This window comes from Mycetomoellerius zeteki, unplaced genomic scaffold (genome assembly GCF_001594055.1).
Source record: "Mycetomoellerius zeteki isolate Tzet28-1 unplaced genomic scaffold, Tzet1.0 scaffold327, whole genome shotgun sequence".
NCBI lineage: Eukaryota > Metazoa > Arthropoda > Insecta > Hymenoptera > Formicidae > Mycetomoellerius > Mycetomoellerius zeteki.
Window position 1 is genome coordinate 1148874 of NW_017257313.1, and position 19976 is coordinate 1168849.

Consider the following 19976-nt stretch of genomic DNA (forward strand, 5'->3'; position numbering starts at 1 on the left):
GTTATTGATACCAAAGACAATCGCTATTGATAAGCGATATTTAAAGCTGTCGATGGAATAAAGGAAATAAGCAGAAAGGAAAAATATTAGCAAAAATTTTTATATTGATAAGTTGCAATGTTTCATACATAATTCGTAGCCATTATTTATAAAGGACGTTTAGATGTCGAGTAGTAATATATTTGTCGGCAGAATTCTTATCGTTTATGGACTATCGCAACACATTATGGTGACATCTAAATAAACGCCATCATCGTATCTACTTTCAAAGTATTAGAACGCAAAATGTTACGTACGTATCTTCTGATGGTTGATTAACTTTTGTTTCCTTATAAATAATTTTTACGTCTAATCCAACTCATTTGAGATACGATCGCTCGATCAAGAACGAATAGATGTTAATTGATTGTAGGTATTAGAAGGTCAGATCGAAATTCGATGATATCATCGCGTCACCAAATTCCCTGTAGGCGTGTGTACTGCATGTGGCAGACATCTAAAGTATGGTCAGACGGGAATCGGATACATATTTTAAATGCAATACCGACATTGATGTTCGTAAATTAATGTCATCCGTTCTGTTTCTCATGTACACCATTCTGCTTCTCTTGCGCTTTCAATGGTTTTAATATGTCTAAGTCATTTTCCTGTTCGAGCATCAACTGCTGTTTCTTCTTCTTCTTCTTCGGTTTTCTAAAAAAAATTTATCCAAGGATGTGTTATTTATATACCTGAAGTAATAAACTGCACAGAATAGACGAAACAGGGACTTACTTTCCAAAAAGCTCGCCATCTTGAATCGATTCAGGAAGTTTTTTATTCAGCGTCTCCGGAAGAAGAAGAGACATTAGTCCACCAAATAAGGCGCAAGATCCAAATATAACCAGTGGTAATGGCATCCATACTTCAGACTGAAACGATTAGAGATAATATGATACATTGATGATTTCATGTAATGTGATGTCGGTGATATGTTTACTTCGGAAGTTTCTATATATATCTGGATATTGACAAAATAGCGTGATAAATAACATACCAAATGATTAACATATGGAGCCATAACTCCGCCAATTCGGGCAAAGGTAGAACTCGCGCCCAATCCGACGTTTCGAATGACAGTCGGAAATTGTTCGGCAGTAAACACATAAATTGCGCCGTAGGAGGAGGTAATAGCAAGTTTTCCTATCATTGCTGAACAAACGATTAACCACGGCATATCTGAAAATAAATAAATTTGTTTGTTAGCATTTTTATTATTAAGACAGCATTTTTATTATTAAGATAAGGCTATCAAATTTATTTCAATGTAAATGCTGAATTCACTTCAAATATTCTTTCGCAAATAGCAAAAATACTTTTATTCGAACATACATATAAGAAAATATAAAATTACCATGAATAAATAAAATTGTTAATTTATACTTACTGGCAGGAATAAATAACGTGGCAAGTAATGCTAAGCCGGATAACATCATACAGCCACAAATAATGATCTTCCTACCCCAGCGATTCAGAGTGAAAATCAGGAATGTGTATGCCGGTACTTCCACGATCCCCGATATTACAAAATTAATGTAATCATTACCACCAAGATTGGACGCGTGCCAAGACAATCCATAGTACGTGCCACTATTAACGAGCCTATATGAATGAAAAAATCAAAATTAACATAGAAACCATCAAACAAAAGGTTTGTTTTCTGCGGTTACACTAGTATGCATACTTTTGGAACTTAAAATGAGATAGGTATATTTCAAATTTCGCAAAAGCGAGAAAGAGAGTTCTAGTGCAGAATCCAATGTAAAATAAAAATAAAAAATAGACCTATAAAAAACAAAATATATGAAACAATTGACGAAGAGATCGTACCAATTGAAAAACAGAAGAATGCTCTTTCGCCTTAAGTTCGGATAACGGAACAGATCGAAGAGCGAAGGCTTTTTCGTGTCGGGCATACTATCCTCACTGTTATTATTAAGAAGCGTATCTAAAACCTCGTTCGGCATCTCTACACCATTTTCCAAAGAAGCACGTTGCAGCAAATCCTTCGCTTCTTGGAGTCGGCCTTTCGTTAGAAGCCATCGAGCGGATTCGGGAATAAACCTATCGCAAATCAGATCACCTTGTAAATAGCAACGCCAGCTCCATAATTATATATTACTTGGAATACATCTATTATATGTCGTACCACCAATAAAGTAGAAACGCGATACTTGGTACTGTGATAGCTACTTGCAGCATTCTCCAGTCAGTAATAAAATACGCGAAACCAGCGGTGAGTATATATCCGGTAGTAAAAAATAATTGGCAACCGACACTGGCTACTAGCCGCTTTTTCGGTCCGACCATCTCCAAAGCTGGAAGAGATAAACAATTGCATTTATATGTAATCTCTTCGCTCGCGTAATCGAATTAAAAAAAAGATACTCAAGCTCCTATTCGACGAAACGCTAAATTGTAAATGATAATCAAACGATATTGGTAATCAAATTCAGTTTACCTATGACATAAGCTACTAAGAACACCCCACTGGTGGTTGAGCCAACAATTAGCCTGAAGATTACGTAGGAAATAAACTCGGGCGCAACAGCGACTAGTATACCGCCAACCAGCTGTATGACTAAAGACAGGAAGAAAATTGGTCTACGACCATATTTATCGGACAAACCGCCGAATATCATCGAGCCAAGCATGACTCCTACCATGAACAACGAGTCCCCCGTCGCTCTCAGCCACGCCTTGTCGCAGACCAAGTCCCACTGCAAAAAAGAAACATTTATTATCTATCATCTGTTTATTAAGATTCATTGTACGTATTCTTTAAATTGAGTAATTTGTCCGTCTCGTCATCTAATTTCTATTCGTATAAGAATTGTCGAGAAAAACGCGTGATAATAAAATTTTAACTCGCAAAAACTACGGCTAAATAATTATTCCGTACCTCGGAAGTGGTTGTACTTTTGTACACGCTCCTGTCGTACACATACTCCTTGCAATTACTGATGCCTTCCTCTTCGGTGCCGTTACCAATAGCAGTTCCAATGATCGTGCCATTCGCGAGGCCAATAATGTCACGCCTCATGCACTGGGACCACCCTCGGAGTTCGTAGTCCCAAGGATAGCTCGCGTTCAATACATCCCTGCTTAGGTGAAATGTGGCGTTCTCCGCGTTCTCGTGTGGAAGTAAACACCTGAGGCAAAGGAGGAGTTTCTCGTTTTACCGTTTTAAATTCCTCGTAATCCATCATGCAATTATCATCACTCGAACTGTTACCTCGAATCCATTTTGGCTCCAAGAAATACGCCGGCTAGCTTGTGAAAGGCGCATGATATTGCTGGAAGACAGAGTAAAAGATAGATCCTGCGCTGGTAACGACCGAACTCGCCCATACGAAGAATAACGTCGTCGTACGCCATTTCGTCCGGAATATATCCTACGTTTCCGTATTTACGATATTTCTCAATGCGCGAGAGAAAGCTTTTATTATTAGAACCCTTGTAAATAAAAATATCTCTCTATTGGATTTTAATCGGTACACGATTAACGGCTTCGTTCGTAACGGATGATCGTTTTAATAATATTCTATCGATTCTAGCATCGTTATCTCATGTCGCGAGAATTTTTTTGTCGTGACATTTGTGAGTGGCTATAAGAAATAGACGCGTGCAGCGCGGTTCACGAGGGCACTCCTCGATACGCTCCTCGAGATATTCCTAGCTGTAAAGCTTGATCCAACGACGGTAGAGACGACCAAAATTGCTTTCCGAACACATTGGGCGTTCCTTTAAATTCCGACTTCCGGGCAAAACTGCGGCAGCTAAAAAGAAATTAGAATATATTTTGATATCTCTGTATTAACCATTTATTATTTTATCTTATATATATATATTATTATTATATATTATTTTATATTTTGCTCATTTTTGCTCATTTCTTAAAAATCGTGAGGATATAAAAAAATCAATCTTAGAGAAATTAATATCTCGTTAACTATTTTAAAAATTGCAAAATAATAGAGAGGAATTTTTTACTTAATTTAATCTGGTCTATTTGCCCAGAAATAATGTGTCAAAAAACTGTGACACCCTGTATAATTTTTCACATGTATAATTTTAATTGATCGCATGATTTTTTTCGAATTCATTATAATTTTCTATAAGTTTGCCACTTATAATTCGTCATCCGTATATATAAAAGCAATCGAGTATGCAAGCGCAATGTTGTTTAGAACATTGTTCCGCGCGCGTATTGCGTAACGACGCTATGTAAAAGAGAGAGAAAGGGAGAGGTTTGACAAATCGCAAGGTTTAATACCAAGCCAACCGAACATTACGCCTGTGCGTAGCGGCTTTTAATGTACTTGGGACCCGTTCCGACTAATTAGACTCGCGGACAGACGATCCGCATGGATCGTCATTGATACAATTGATACAATTGTCTTTAGATTAGGACTCGAAAAGAAAAAAAAGGCGGCAAACGGATAATATCAGCAATTATTGACCGAGGATCGATCAGCAATTATTGATCGTTTATTATATCGTCAATTTCTCTTCTCTTCTTCATTTTACTGTTCGTCGAATTACTCGCACTAAAAATTCCTCTGAAACTATATTTTCCGCACAACGGTACATACAAATTGCATCTTTTCTCTTTCAAGTTTGTAAATTTACATGCACTTCATTTGTGACACAAATCGAAATCTAACATCACAATTAGTAACAATTAGTAATAATCATAATACAAATAACGCATAATCAATAAATATTCTTAAAATTAAATAACAATTATTCGAAATGACTCAATAACATAAAACAGAGATAAGAAGGAGCATACAGCCATATACACAGGATGTTTTTTTGCAAAGTCATATATTTAAAAAGTTTTTTGAAGTAAACATTTCGGTTAAAATAAAATTCTGATAATTCTCGCGTTAATATTAGATTTTCGCAAAAGTGCTAAAGTGCGAATATGTAAAATTAACATCCTGGCTTTGAAGTAACTCTCCAAACATGTAACGCTTCAGGAAAATTTTCGAAACGTCCGCGACGGTTGAGCACAGTCAAGTTTAACGCAAAGTCGCGATATCGCATGAGCCGGGCATACAAAATATCCGTATTATCTACACGTGTAGTCTATATCTAACGATACCGCACCGATCGCACACAAGTAATCAGCGATGACGTGGTGGACGGCGTCTTCAGTCCAGGCAGTTTTTTCAAAATGCAAACCGGCGAGCTGTCGCGCGACGCATACGAAACGATCTCGCGCTTATCAATGGGACACAACCCTGCGCGCATCAAGGACGGATGGAAACTGGCCACATGCTTTAGCCGGTGCGGCGCGATCCGGCGTGGTTCGCGGTCGCAAAGGCGCGATCAGCGCGACTCGGCTCAACTCGACTCAACTCGACACGACTCGGCTCGCCGAAGACTCCTCGATCCGCGTTTCAGCGCGGCGGCTAGATTCGGCTCGGTACACTTGGTACCTCCAACGGTTCAGGGCGACCTTTTTTTTTCTTTTCGTTTCTTTCTTTATTTCTCCTCCCCCTGGATAAAGGCGGATCTCGATTTGTCAAAATCGTACGTGACCCGACACGTCCCCTCGATGCCTTTGGCGGCGGCGAGTCTTCGCCGGGCGAAACGGATGCTAAATAAAAGAAAAGAAAAAGAGGGAAAACCAGCCTCTCTGCCGGGTCAGTCACACTCGGGAACACTCGAATTCGTATCCCTCTCGAAAGCCAGAAGAAGCACGTGAACTGATCGGTGCGTCGCTCGTGCAGCTGTATCGCACGCTACGTAATGCTTATCGCAATGTACTCCTAAACTGTTCCTGCCCGTCTATTTTCGCTGAATGCGGTAAACCGATCATCAGAATGATAGCTGTTTGTATTCGAGCTGTTTGTTCGTCCGCGAGACAATTTTAAATCTCACGTCACGTGCCCGCTTCGCTTCGAAGCGACGTTTCGCGCGGTGGAATGATCCTATTTTGGACGATGCGAGAGATAAGGCTAAGTCACAACCTTGCTTTAAGAGGCCGTAAGCTGTAAGTGACGATATATCGGCCACAGAACTTGTACTTTTAAGCCGTAAGAATTGGGTTTTGCTCAATTCGCTTAAGTCTAACGGTTAAAGCCTAAAGACTGCGCAAAAACAGTTTAAAGAAATTATTATTATTTAGGCCCGGTTGCACCAACATTACTTTGACTTTAAGCGAGACTTAAAACTCTCTCTGTCTCGTTTTAAAAGCTGAAAAGAGACAAGGACAAAGAGAGTTTTAAGTCTCGCTTAAAATTAAAGTAACGTTGGTGCAACCGGGCCTTAATTTTTTTCGACTTATGACTTAAGATTACGAGACTAAGGCACGTCATAACTTATAATGCAATGGAGCAAGGAAATTACTAATAAAAAAATGCTCCATCTAACGCGGCTTTTGCAACATACCGTGTTTTCGAATCCTCTTCGAAAGCTTGCGTACTATAAAACTTCGCCGGTTCAATATTATCATCGGTATCGCGATATTTTCACATAATCTTCGCAGGATCATCAACAATCTAATTGATAATTTATGGACTCTGTAAATGAGATATGAATAAACAATATAGAGTAGCGCGAGGCTATTCTGTTTCTGTCATTTTCAACTTTAAAGTATTATAATATAAAATTTATGGCGACAAACAATATCATTTTGCAGTAACGTGCTTGTTACTACCTTATCATAATTACAATCATGATTGCTTCTTGCACAAGTATTACCTTTAAATGTTCAATACACGCTGCTCAGAAATGTAAACAGTATCGGAAAAAATGAAACGAAATAGCCCCGCTCTACTCTATTGTAAACTATGTAGGTGAAATAAAAGGCAGCGGCTTACTTGAGTACTTAATAGAGACTAGCTTTCCTCGATAAGATTATGTTATCGCGAGAGAGAACCCGATAGAAATACATAGCTAAAATAATCCTGTTTGCCATATGCATATACGAGTACATTCACCAGCCGAGCCTCCCTCGTAGACTTCGTTCCGCATCGTATCGCGTGACGCGTAATCCGTTAAAATAGAATATTTTTCAATGAGCGTAAATTCTCTTGCAAAAAGATACAAAGTGGGTTACAGCTGCATACCATTCCGCTGTGTCTCTAGTTCTCGCATTACGAAATTCACGGAGGACGCATGGATCGCGTACTAAACGGGCAGTTTCGATAATTGACAGTTCTAATCTTATGCGCTCTGAATTTGGTTGTCACCTCGTACTTTCATCAAGAGGAGTCAATCGATCGTCCGTGACTCTCGGTGACTCTCCTTCTCGCCTAATAAAAATTCCAACGCAGACCGCGTTGGACCCTCTTCGCTCCCTCGGTCGCGTTCCTACCGCGTCTACCTGCATAGACACGTATACATTAATTCTCGATACGATCTCTCGCGAATCATCCTCTTTTTCCACGAGTATCAATTTGTGGCGTAAAAAGGAGCGAAGCTTTAGCTAGAAAATGGATGGCCGATTATTCGCACGCGACAGAAATGCCTGTTGGCCACATATTAGTAATACCAGCCCAGACATCGCTACCGCTATCACCATCATCGCCACCACTGTTACCGCCGTCGCCGTGTCGGAGGCCGACATCGTCGGCCCCAGTGCGAAACCCGAAGGCTATTTATAGTAGGGAATGGCTTCTAGTTCCCACTGCGTGAAAAATCGCAACTGGTTTCTCGCGAGTGCGAATGGAACAGGGAGAGAGAGAGAGAGAGAGAAAGAGAGAGAAAAAGAATGACTCCGGTGTCTCGGCGAAGTCGTCGGTCTGCATTAGCCGCTCCTCTAATGAGCAAACAGTTCTCTGTCGAAGGCTCTCACGAGAGTGCACCTGATAGTAAATGCAATACGAATTATGTATGAAGCGTAACCGATAAACAAATAAATTAAGGCGGGTATGGTAAATATTTACTGAAAAACGAGTATCACCCTCATCATGAGTTAGCATTCATTAATCTTCGCATTCATTAATCTTGATTAGATCCATGCTCCGATTACACACGATAATGGAGGTCCTGTTACAAACACATACCGCTTTACATCAAGCGTTCTCGAAAGTCAGGAAAGAGTGATCATCCGTTCAAACTGCAGCGCAGCGATTGCGTGCAAGAACAGCCGTTTCAGCGGCTCGAAAACTTTCAACGTGCTTGCTGGCATTTTTGTCTTTTTTTTTTTCAGTCAGTTAATGATACACGCGCTTGAAAAGCGTAAAATGCGTCACGGAGAATCGCGCAAAAGTTCGTCTGTCCGTAGACCGATTTGCATAACCGCGTAACCCGCATTCTCGCGTGCAAGAAGAAAAAAAAGTTCGATCTAGGTCGAGTTTTACTTAACGCGAAGGATGCCAACTGCGTTCCTTAGACGCATGATCGACTGCTGCTCCTTTCTCCTTCTGCGTACCTACGCTTTATGCAAATCCATTTGGACGGTTCTTTTCTGCTGGACGCGGCCGCTGAAGGGAAGTTCCGGCGAGTAAGACGAAGAGACGAGAGGAGAAAGCATATCTCTGAATCAAGACGAGATTTTTTTTTTTCTATTTCTGATAGAAGAGCATACTTGTCTCTCCCTCTGCCTTATTCGTTTCATGCAACTATTTCTAATAGAAGAGCATACTCTCTCCCTCTGCCTTATTCGTTTCATGCAATGTTCATTAATTGTAGGATATTCGTAAGACATTTCTTTCCGTCTGTCTTTCCCAGCATGATAATTCATTCTTAACGAAAGTATCGTAGACGATTCCACTTTCGGTATCGATACAGTCCGGAGAATCGATACAATCCGTACTCTCGAAATGTTTTCAGCGAACACAACTATTTGCGATCGTAAAGGTAAATTCAACTTCGCGCGAGCGCGTTTCAAATTGAATCTGGCTCGGTGAAACGCGTAATGGGGAGTGGGTTAAAAATTCGCGAGCTGGAACACATTGAAAAGGCTGCTGTCCTTGCAAGGGCGCCACGCTGCGCCGCAATACACCTCGCCTTCTTGGTAGCCACGCCGCGAAGACAGGAAAGGTGTTTGCCCCTATCTGGTTTGTCTCGGTTTTTCACTCGAGCTCAACGCAGCCGCTTTTAGAGCGTATGGACCGATGAAAGACAAAGATGAATAGACGACGTTTCTCTCTTTCTCTCTCTCTCTCTCTCTCTTTGTTCTTCTTCTCTTTTTTTATATTCATATCTTTTTCCTGTAAAATACTTTTTCTTTTAATTATCTGCTTATTTTTGTATATATTCTTTTTGCAGTTCTCATCTTTTATCATTGTAAGTTTTAGAGAGCTTGCCCTAAGATATCTATAAACGCACTATTCATCTCTATATGCGAGATAATTCTTGATTTATCCTATCACAGTCGAATGCAAGAGAAACGCAAAAGATAAGTAGCTAAGATATCGCCACTTCATGCGCTCTAGGATGACGTCCTCTCAAGTGTTAAAATTACATATAAAATTGTCAACATACGATACATTTTAAAGTTGAAATACGAAAGATAGAAAAAAATGTACTATAAAAAAAGAGAGAAAAGTAAATATTTGTGCAATGTGTACATATATCTCTATTTCTTTGTTCTCATTTTTTCCTTTTTTTATAGTAATTTTTTCTGTTTTTCGTACTTCACATGAGAAGTTAATACGCGGTGTTGGCGTATTCGCATAGAAATAAATTCCACGAATATCTTGCATAAATGCAAAAATGTTTTGAGAACATAATTTGTGGAGAAGAAAAGAATCTTAAGAGAGCATTGCGTTTATTTTAGTAAAATATTCTTTTTTTATATTCATGGGAGAACTTCTCGTTAATAACTATGTTCAGACAAAATTTTACGTGTACCTACACACTGGCCTTCCGTTAAAATTATTGCGAAAGCTTCGCTAATTTGCAAACAAAACGACACATTTTACGTTGCGACTATCGCGATATGTCTTGACTTAGTCAGCACTTATATAAGAAATAAAACTGCGCGTTAAAGGGGTTTAAGGTCAGAAATGTGCAACGATGTGACGCCAGTATGCGTCTAGCAGCAAATATGACGTTATTGCTCTGTCATGCCGCAAACATCTTCAAATATTGCTTATGTCCATGTTTGTTCGCGCACTAGTACAAGTATAGCAAGTCTTACATTGTATAGGAAAATGTAGGGAAATACTATAGCATACATTACGTATATTATAGATTTTCGTATTTTCGTACGTGATATTTTTCAAAAATATAAAACTCCGGGGTATAAATCATGTAACTTTTTCTTTAGAGCGAAAACGTGGGAAGTGAAAATTTTTATGTACATACATTGAGAAAAATTTCTGGTTGAAAATGAACGAACCAGAAAATTCTGATCATTTCAATCAGAATTCTGATCATATATCTCTCGACTAGAATTATGATATTGTAGATTCAATCAGAAAATTCTAATTTGTCCATTTTCAACTAGAATGTATACAAATACATACAAAAAATTTTCACTTTCCACATTTCCGCTCTAGGGAAAAATTTCATAATTGATTTATATTTTTCGCAATAAGTTTATTACAGTTTTTAAGTTGGGAAATTTGGGGGGATTATTAATATTTTCAGATTTGATTGCGTTGAAAGTCCGACAACCATATCGGTACGCAATTATAATTTCTGAAATTAATTCATTTAAATGAATTTACAATAGTTCAACATCTTAATGATCTGACCGTTATGGCGCTTCTTAATTTAAAGCATTATGTTTAACATTAGCGGTCTTTCAATCTTATTATTGTTCATAATTGATCTTCTGGACACATATTATGAAATTGTTTGGAATGGATTCTGATCACAATTGTTCAACTATATCCTCGATTTTTATTGTGTTTTCTAGAAACAGCGAAATAATACCGATCGGAATTCCCATTACGAACGTTTCTACCTACGTGCCCTGGCATGCAAATCTAAACATTCGTTGTTTGCTCCGCAAATTGCAAACACATGCCTCCGCTTATTATCTCATCAATTTCCGTCATTTAATATTCCAGCAGGTTCTTACGTGCGCACCAACGTCCTTCGCGTCCCTTCCTTTCCAATTATATTCGATCGATTGACTAGCAATATACATTTCTAATCTAACGGTGTTCGTTAGACTTAATTTTCGAGGATGGGACTGGGCAAGGTACAAAGTTCTAAATTAATATCTAAAAAAAATAGATTCTTATTCCGACATCTTGTTCTTAGGAAGCAAACAAAACTATGGAATAGCGGAACTATGAAACTATTCGGCTTTTTACAATAAGCCATTACTTAAGCTTAAGTCGTAAACCGTAAGAAATTAATCAATCTAATTAGAGAATTCGATTGGATGCAATCAGTGCGCAGATTAACCCCTTCAAACTGATTTTATTGGTATCATATTAAAATTTTTTTTTCAATTCAATTTATATGCACTGTAATAAGTAATCCATACTAATGTAAGCAATTAATTTTTTTCAAAATTTTTTATTTCTTCTCCAATATATACGTTATTACATACATCAAATTTTGGATGATGTTAGAATAGAATTAAGTAATTTCAATGGATAATGTCTTTAAATTGATGTATATTATAATGCGGAGTTTAAAGGGGTTAAAGCTGTTGTACACAAATTGACGTAAAAATGTGTTTAATATAAATATAAAAACAGATTAAACCATGAGAAATCCTCAATACATTTTAATGTGCTATTGAGTAAAGTTAATATTTTATAATTCGAAATATTTGCATTTTACTTTTACATAGATTAAATCAATGTACAACTTTAATATGCACTATATAGTGCGCCCAACCGAATTCGCTAATAGTCAATTATTCTTTTCACATTCGACTGTGAATATGATTTTCACACATTCATAGTCTGTTCTTATTTCAAAACCATCTTAAGTAATGTTTTAAGATGTTAATAAGGCTCTGCGGCTGGTATTCATCAATTCTTATATTTGAGACTTTTAAGTACAGTCTTAAAATGTCATCATAAGTCAATCGGTATTAGCATCTTAAGACATTACTTAAGTTAGTTTTAAATAAGAGAAAACGGACTATGAGTCGGTCTTCACCTACTTCGATTAACTCAATTGATCGATTGTTACATTGGAACTAATCAGTCGTATTTGCTGTTCAACAGAATTGATCAATCACGGTTGATACTTAATCGACCGATTATAGGCTAATTAAGAATTGGTGAGACCGACTCTATGAATACCGTCCTCTGATTGTTCATATCTTAAAATTGTACTTAAGACAATCTCAAATAAGAATCGACTGTGAGTAAAAGCTTAAGTAACGATTCATTGTAAAATGCGTGTATCAAGTTACTATAGGCGAATAATAATGACTGCGCGACGTTAACGTGGGCTGAGAATTCCTAGGCGGCAAACGTGGGACGCAAACACACGAGTGCGTGACCGATACTCGTTCGCGGACATCGGAATTCCGATCACCTCCAATTACTCGCTGCAAGTTCCGCAGTAGTATATTTTTTTACAATAAAGGTCCTTGAGGTCAGATTACTCTCAGTATACATAATTATCGTGTGCACAATAGAAAGCAACTTCCGTCGAAACAAATACATACATAAGTGATACGCAACACTCGCGTGCGTTTTCTCATTCCGGATGACTAACGAGAATGTAGCCTTCCGATTATTCGACTCTTGCTGAACAATTTCAATCGACTGGATTATCATCCGATAATCCAACGACGGTTCAAGAGGAGGAGGAGGAGGGGAAGAAGGGCAGAGGAAGTCGTTTGACACTCGCGTGATGCGCGAGTGGCGTCGGCGCCGTCGGCGCCACTCGCCGTCCGACTCCAACTACTCCAAGTCGATTCCCCATTCAGAAAAATGACGGTGATGTAATTACCCGCTTTCTCTCTCTCTCTCTCTCTCCCTCCGGCGGACGTGCCTGGCGCTTCCACGGTCGAGTCGAACTTGTAGTAATACCGAGTCGCGTCTGGTCGCGCCGTGAACGACGTGACTCTCCCCGCACCTTCTCGGCGTGGCTAGCTGGCTGGCCTTTAGCTGGCTCCGACGAGCCGGCGTGACATCACGCACTACGCTATGCCGGCCGGTGGTCGGCCGATGGTTACCCTCGTTGCGGCACTGGTGGATCGATAGCCCTCGTCGAAGGGAAGCCGCCGCGATGCACCCGGTGCCGTGTCGATGTACACACCTCGCGCACCCGTATGCACGTTCAATCGTCTGGCCCGTCTACCTTCCTCTGCCATGAGACCGCGAATTTCGATGGGGGGAAGGAAGAAACGCGTGTCGAACGGACACCGATGAACACGTCAGACACGTGTACCGCACGTGCGCGCGCGCACGCACGTACGTGCACGTACTATAGGCACGCACGCACACGCACGGATACGATGGGTGCGTATAACTCAGATGTACGCACCAACGTCGCGAAGTTGGTTGGCTGGTTCAACCCAACGCAGGATAAACGCGCGCGCGACATCCGGAAATCCCCGATATCGCAGTCGGGAAGGGAAGACGGTTATACTTGGCGCCGGCGCTGAAAACCGATGACAGTAGCATACAATATACCATCACCGGGGGCACCGGGTGAAAATTGTCGATAACGACCCTTCCAGCTTGTCTCCGCGAAATATCTCGCTATCTCTCGATGAGTCCAAGATTCGAGTCTCTCTTTCGTCCATGATAATATTTCGTCCCAACATTCGCGCCATTGCGTTCATTTTCTGTGAAACGCTTCCTGCGCACTTGTTCAAGGGCGATTTAATTTAATGCACTCGTTTCGTGCACTTTTAACGATGATAAACGGCAAATATTGTTGTGAAAAAAAAGTCGCACTCGCGAGTGGTGTGCATACTTGCTTATCGCGATATTATCCCACTTGCGCATACACTGCACGTATCCGCCTTATCGTGGTTTAACTTCACCACGTTGCGCGCGTAGCGTTCGGAAAACAAATTCGCGCTATCTTATAATGAATTTGATTGGACGCATTGATAAGAGAATCTCGCAAATTGTCAAATTCTGATTTTAATGCGACTTTATATACTTAAAATTGTATTGCTATAAATTTAGAAAAAATCGGGGATGGCAAATAACGCGTTAGTTATAATGTCATTACTTTCCTTTTCGTTATTTTGTTATAATAATGATTTGGTAATGATGAATTTTTTTATGACTAATGGTAATATCAGGGTTGGAAAATCACTCGATTAACTTGGCATTTGTAAAACACACACGTGTTACTTTTTATCATTATATTACTCGTTACATGTTATCATTACGTATTTACTGAAAAAAAAATAATTTGTAACGAGAGAGAGAGAAAGAGAGAGAGAGAGAGAGAGAGAGAGAGAGAGAGAGAGAAAGAGAGAGAGAGAGAATAATAATGAGTAACGTTATTCGTTATTCATTACAAATTATTTTTCTCAGTAAGTAAATACATAATGAAAAGTTACTTTTCAAAATGACTTTCCAACTTTAGTACAACCTTAGCGTTTAGTTATAGTTATTGTTACAGATATAAAAAACCGTGATTATCAAATCACGTCATGATCAAATTGTTATTATACAAAATAATGATAAAAATAATGGCGTTACTTTATTTGCCATCCTTGGAAAAAAATGAGTTGCGGCAAATAAACATTTTAAGTAATAAAATCATCCCTTATACGTAAAGCAGTTTAGATTTTTCCATTATATCTAAAAAAACTATTCGAGATATCAAAAAATGTTTAATAAAAAAAATTTTATAATAAAATTACTTCTTACATATTGATCTGCATCAATATTTTTTAAAAATAATTTTTTTCAAAATTCGTATCTTCAAAATTATTTTTAAAAATATTATTGACGTAGAGGTAATTTTATTATAAAAATTTTTGTATTACACATTTGATATCTCGAATAATTTTTGGGTTATAACAAGAAAAGCTGGAGAAATAGCATAGAATTTGCAATAATATCGTTACAAAATCTCTGCAATATTGCTGCAACATGTAATGCTGCTGCAACTTTATGCTGTAGGGGGAAACTTTACATTTTATCCTTTAAAACCGTTTATTTGCCGCTATTAATATTTTCTAAATTTATCTATTTATGTAAGCTATAAGTATTAAAGTTTTATTAGAATCAGAATTTGACCCTTTGTGATATTTCCTTATTGTCAGTGCGCACTATAGGAACATTCTTTAACGTCTTATCGACGATTGTCGCTATCATTAATTAGCGACAGCCAATGTCAAGGATAATACTGAAAAAAAAATATGGCTGTCACTGGCTGTCGTTAGTTAACGATAGTGACAATCATCGATGGAACATTAGGAAATTCCGCTACTAATGTATGTACATTAAAGCCATTGTACATAAATTAACATAAAAATGTGCGTTTAATATAAATATAGAAGTTAAACGAGAATAACAAGTTAAACTGCGCAATACACTTCATTGCGATGTTAGATGAAATATTTACTTTATAATTCAAAATATCTACATTTTACACTTAAATTGAATTAACAAAAATTTTAATGTATTAAGTGCGCATATATGGTGTTCAATCAAAATTCGCTATTATTACTTTTTATTATTTTCTTACAGACGCACGTATGTAAACATATAGAATGGAAATTTAAAAAAAATCTATATATAATAATGAAATAACTTCGGTACCTCTCACATATGTCGAAATACATATGCAGAAAATAAAGCTCTGCTATAAGAAAATTAATTGCTTCATCCATTATGATAATTAATTCGTAATGAATTCTTGTCGGATTGTTTTAATCATACAGCACCATCCCAGTGAGAAATGACAATGAAATCGATGTCGAATCGATGTCGATTCGACGTCGATTCCATTGTCATTTCTCACTGGGATACGCGTCAATGGCGAATCATGCATGAATTCTTTAATATGATTCGTTCTTGCTTTTAATTCTTCGCTGAATTTTAATTGTAGGAACCAATCATATTAAAGAATTACTGAGCGCTCACGGATTAATTTTTTCTGCTAAACGCAGCTAATAATAAGTTCTTAAAATGTTGTCAACCAAATCTTAATTTAATCAGCGATTAATTTAACCTACCAAAGTCCATTTTTATACCAATGTAGATTCGATTTCAATTCAATTTGCTGTTTATTTTTGTTTAATTCCTATGTTCACACTGAGGTTTACACTGTTAAATCTATATATTAATATATTGTTGTACTGTTAATTATACTGTTAAATCTATACTAAATAAATCGTTATTTTATACTAAAACGATAATTAAATTTGACACTTATCGTGTCAATTTAACACTATATATATTGTCAAATTGACACTGTAATGTAATCATTGTTTTATTACAAAATAACGACATAATTGAGTAGAAGCAGTGGCATAATTGAGTAGAAGCAGACTCACATTAAATTTGATACTGTAGATTTAACAGTGCATTTCTACTAATGTATTATAGATTAATCTAATTTAATTTTCTTAATTCTTAGAATTAGAAGAAGATAAAAAGTAAGTTAAGCCAAGATTAAAGTTAATTGATAGAAGTAGACATGAAAAAGATTTATTTATTTAAAGTGTTAAGTTAATCGAGTCTGTTTGAAATCATCCTGATCGTTAAAAATGCGCAATTACATTCCAAGAAAGAAAACAAGAGATAATCAATCAGCGAAGTTACGACGTTTGTGATTACACGTCCTTCGATATATTATAATAAATCAACAGGAAATCGCGGAAAAGCGGACCGGTTTAATAAAGAAATGCTATCCGTTAAAAAAATCACAATAATGGCCTGCCGTATACATAAATATTGCAGTATCGTTATCGCTCATTTGTTAAGCAGTCTCGTTTCGTCAATCCATTCGTGATAATAAACATAAATATGTCAACTCGCGCGTGTGATAAAATCCATGCACTTTGTGACCTCACATTTTTGTTAAATGACTCTTACCCGATTTCATTGAATTTTATTTAATAAATATATATCGTGAAGTTTGCGCTGCAAAGAAATGCGTGAGACGGTGCCGATAAATTTATCTCCGTCGGAATGACAGAGCGATGAGTAAGGAGAGATCGCAGTCTGACGGATTAAAAGAAACGGGATTGAAGCGGAATAATACAAAGAACTCTGATTAAATGGTACAATTGATTCCGAGAGGTCAATTCAGAGATCGATGGAGATGTTGAGAATATAAGTCCCCTCGGCATAAAAAAAGGATTGTCGACTATGTTATCGGGACACGTTCAGAGCGCATGTTTCGCATTTAAGTATTTGCGTCTAAGTATTCTAAGTATATCGTGACTTGGATAATAATTTGTAGACTATTTGATAGTAATTAATAATAATTAACGTCTTATGATGTAACAGTATATGATGTATCAGTGATATATTAAAGTAATATACAGGCTGTCCCAAAACTGACGCGATAAATATTTTAAAGATTCTTTATAACATTTTAAGACGAAAAGTTTAACACGAAAATGCCGAGGCTAATTTTCAAATGGGAAGAATTTAAAAATTACGAATGACAGGATTACATTTAAAAAAAGATACTTAAACATTTATTTGAGAAATAAATATATGAAAAATATATTTATTTCACTGAAATAAATCTTTACTTGAATAAAATTTTATTCTTAACAAATAAGCTGTCTATTTTATCTTTTTATAATTAATGAGATATATTTCACAAAGATGTACATTTCGTTATTACAATCAAAACTATTTTCATAACTAATGATATAGTAACATTTGCAAACATTTGTAAACTACGCAATAAAATTTTTAATGTTTTTCTCAGTGTAGAATTTAGATGGCGCCGCAGTGTGAAGATATTTTCTCGAACTTTATATGCTGTTGATAATAACAAAATTCGACACCTTCACACTGATCATTTTGTCATCACAGAGCGCGCAAAATTCTAGTCATTCGTAATTTTTAAATTCTGTTCATTTGAAAACTATCATAGCCTTAGCATTTTCATATTAAATTTTTCGTCTTAAAATGTTACAAAGACACACTGTATATATAAAATATACCTAGTAATGTATAGAGTAATTTAATAATTAATTTCTAATAACAAGAATACATAAATAAGTATATTATTATGTTATTATATCGTTATAGATTAGACTGCGTATTATAGAATTAAACTGCGTTCGATTTGAATGTTTTCACCATTTTTATTCTTGTTTTATCTCCATTTTTATCCTTGTTTAATGAGCAATAAAGACAGAATACAGAATGACGATTATAAATGCTTATAGTACATACATGAACGTCCAAATCAAACGTATAGCTTTCTTAAGGATAGTCTGTTTTACCGATTACACTGTCCGACAAATTTAAACTTTTTTTCTAGATTACGAACGGGATAAAGTGATTCTTAAAGATGTTTTGTTTCATCACATTTTTAAGATCCTTTAACTCAAAATACCATTTTCAGCGTCTTTAGGTTCAATTTTCGCAAAAACATGACGTAATAGAACAATTTCATTTACGAATTCATTTTTAGCAACAAAAAATCTATAAGAATCATTTCATCCAATTTGTGGTCCAAAAATCCGTATCTAAAATAACATTATCCAACACGGATTTTAGACTACAAATTGGACAAAGTGATTCTTTTAGATTTTTTTATAAAACCTGTATATAAAGTAAATTTTGTTACAAGTCGACGCTAGAAGCCGATAACAAAACTGTAATTTTCCAACTTTTTTCATTTTTTGCGTAAAGTCGACAGGTTATTTGGATTACATTATCATTTATATTTTAATTGCAGAAAAAGATTTTTAAATCCTTGACTAGAAAAATATTTATTTGAAAAATAATCAGTGAAATAGACAACTTTAGCTCCCTTCAATCACATAAGTAAATTATAACCGAACAGCTAACGCGGTCACGACGCGCGAATATTTAAATGCAAAGTGCGCGCTCCAAAAATGCTCCGATACGCGCGCAACTTCAGTTGTCAGTGTGTCCAAACATTAAATTAATGATCCCACGTGCGCAAGCGACGAGTGTATCGGAGTATATATATGAGAATCGTTTTAAGATTGATGTTTCGCCTTAATTGGCGATACCTGTAATTTTTCCGAGTTCCAGACGATAATCTCTATACAAAAAACAGCGAAGACGCCAATGTCGCTGAGAGGAAGGTCGCCGCTTGATTATGAAACGCTTCAATAAATGACGTTTCTAACGGCGCGTCGTGATCACATTTATATCATATTAGACGAGTTCCTCTCGGGCCGGCGAGTTTATCGACGAGAAAGAAATTCTGTTGCAACGAATAACATGCACTTATCGATTCGACCGACACTTTTCCTTCGGAAGACGGTTTAAAAAAAACACGATAGCGCGAGGGCTATCTGTCGTGTCATCAGGAAACATGGAAAGAGAAAGAGACGAGGAATTTCTCGACACGCGGGAGAAGAAAAGGGGGAAAGAGAGACCATCATTATTATTTCAAAAAACAACGATTTCGATAGTACTGCTAAAATCGCGGGGACTCGCGCTCCGTAAAGGCCATCACACGTAAAAAATGTTTAACTGCAATCGTAAGATCGTAAGCATATCGACCAATCATGGTCCAGCATTCTAAAACGTAAGACCGCACTTTTGACCGTGATTGGTCGATTTGCTTGCGATTACGACTAAAATATTTTTTTACAGTCTGAAGCGATTCGCCGCCGATTCGCGAACGCTCGCGTTTCCGGCTTGACTGCCGGTAGCTCTTCAATGCTCCGTAATTTTCAACTCGTACATGTGCCACGTATGTACATATGCACGCGTAGAAGAATACTTATTATCGCCAAGGACGCGTACCCCGTCGGGCTCTCGTAATTTCGTTATCACCGTTCGGTATATAGGCTCGACCGTGTTTAACCATTGCCTTTCGCTGTGAAAAACGTACGCCTGACATTTAAATATTTCATCGATATTCGTTCATCTCGCTCACACGGCAGAAAGTGCCGACGAGGATTCGCAAAT

At 37.2% G+C, this 19976-nt stretch overlaps 1 protein-coding gene across 6 annotated transcripts; it reads right to left on the minus strand.

The window, feature by feature from the left end:
* Positions 1–91: 91 nt before the first annotated feature.
* Orct (Organic cation transporter) lies at positions 92–19403 on the minus strand. Of its 6 annotated transcripts, none has more exons than XM_018451948.1 (10): positions 19067–19403; positions 3275–3818; positions 2942–3191; positions 2501–2759; positions 2189–2357; positions 1870–2103; positions 1427–1641; positions 1037–1218; positions 775–911; positions 92–693 (listed from the first exon to the last, which is right to left on the minus strand). In XM_018451948.1, the coding sequence occupies exons 2-10, from the start codon at positions 3415–3417 to the stop codon at positions 570–572; spliced, it is 1713 nt and encodes a 570-aa protein (XP_018307450.1). In that variant the 5' UTR covers positions 3418–3818; positions 19067–19403; the 3' UTR covers positions 92–569. The 6 variants fall into 6 exon arrangements, with proteins under 6 accessions (XP_018307450.1, XP_018307449.1, XP_018307448.1 ...); XM_018451947.1 differs by lacking the exon at positions 19067–19403 and adding an exon at positions 12874–13447; XM_018451946.1 differs by lacking the exon at positions 19067–19403 and adding an exon at positions 12587–12682.
* Between the last annotated feature and the right edge of the window lie 573 nt (positions 19404–19976).

What these genes read in the sequence shown, in the direction of transcription:
- Orct (XM_018451948.1), bottom strand. Translation starts at nt 3,417, where the DNA reads ATGGCGTACGACGACGTTATTCTTCGTATGGGCGAGTTCGGTCGTTAC. An exon ending in GGAGCCAAAATGGATTCGAG is followed by an intron (nt 3,192 to 3,274) that starts GTAACAGTTCGA and finishes CCTTTGCCTCAG; the next exon opens with GTGTTTACTTCCACACGAGA. An exon ending in CACGTTATTTATTCCTGCCA is followed by an intron (nt 1,219 to 1,426) that starts GTAAGTATAAAT and finishes ATTTATTTTCAG; the next exon opens with ATATGCCGTGGTTAATCGTT.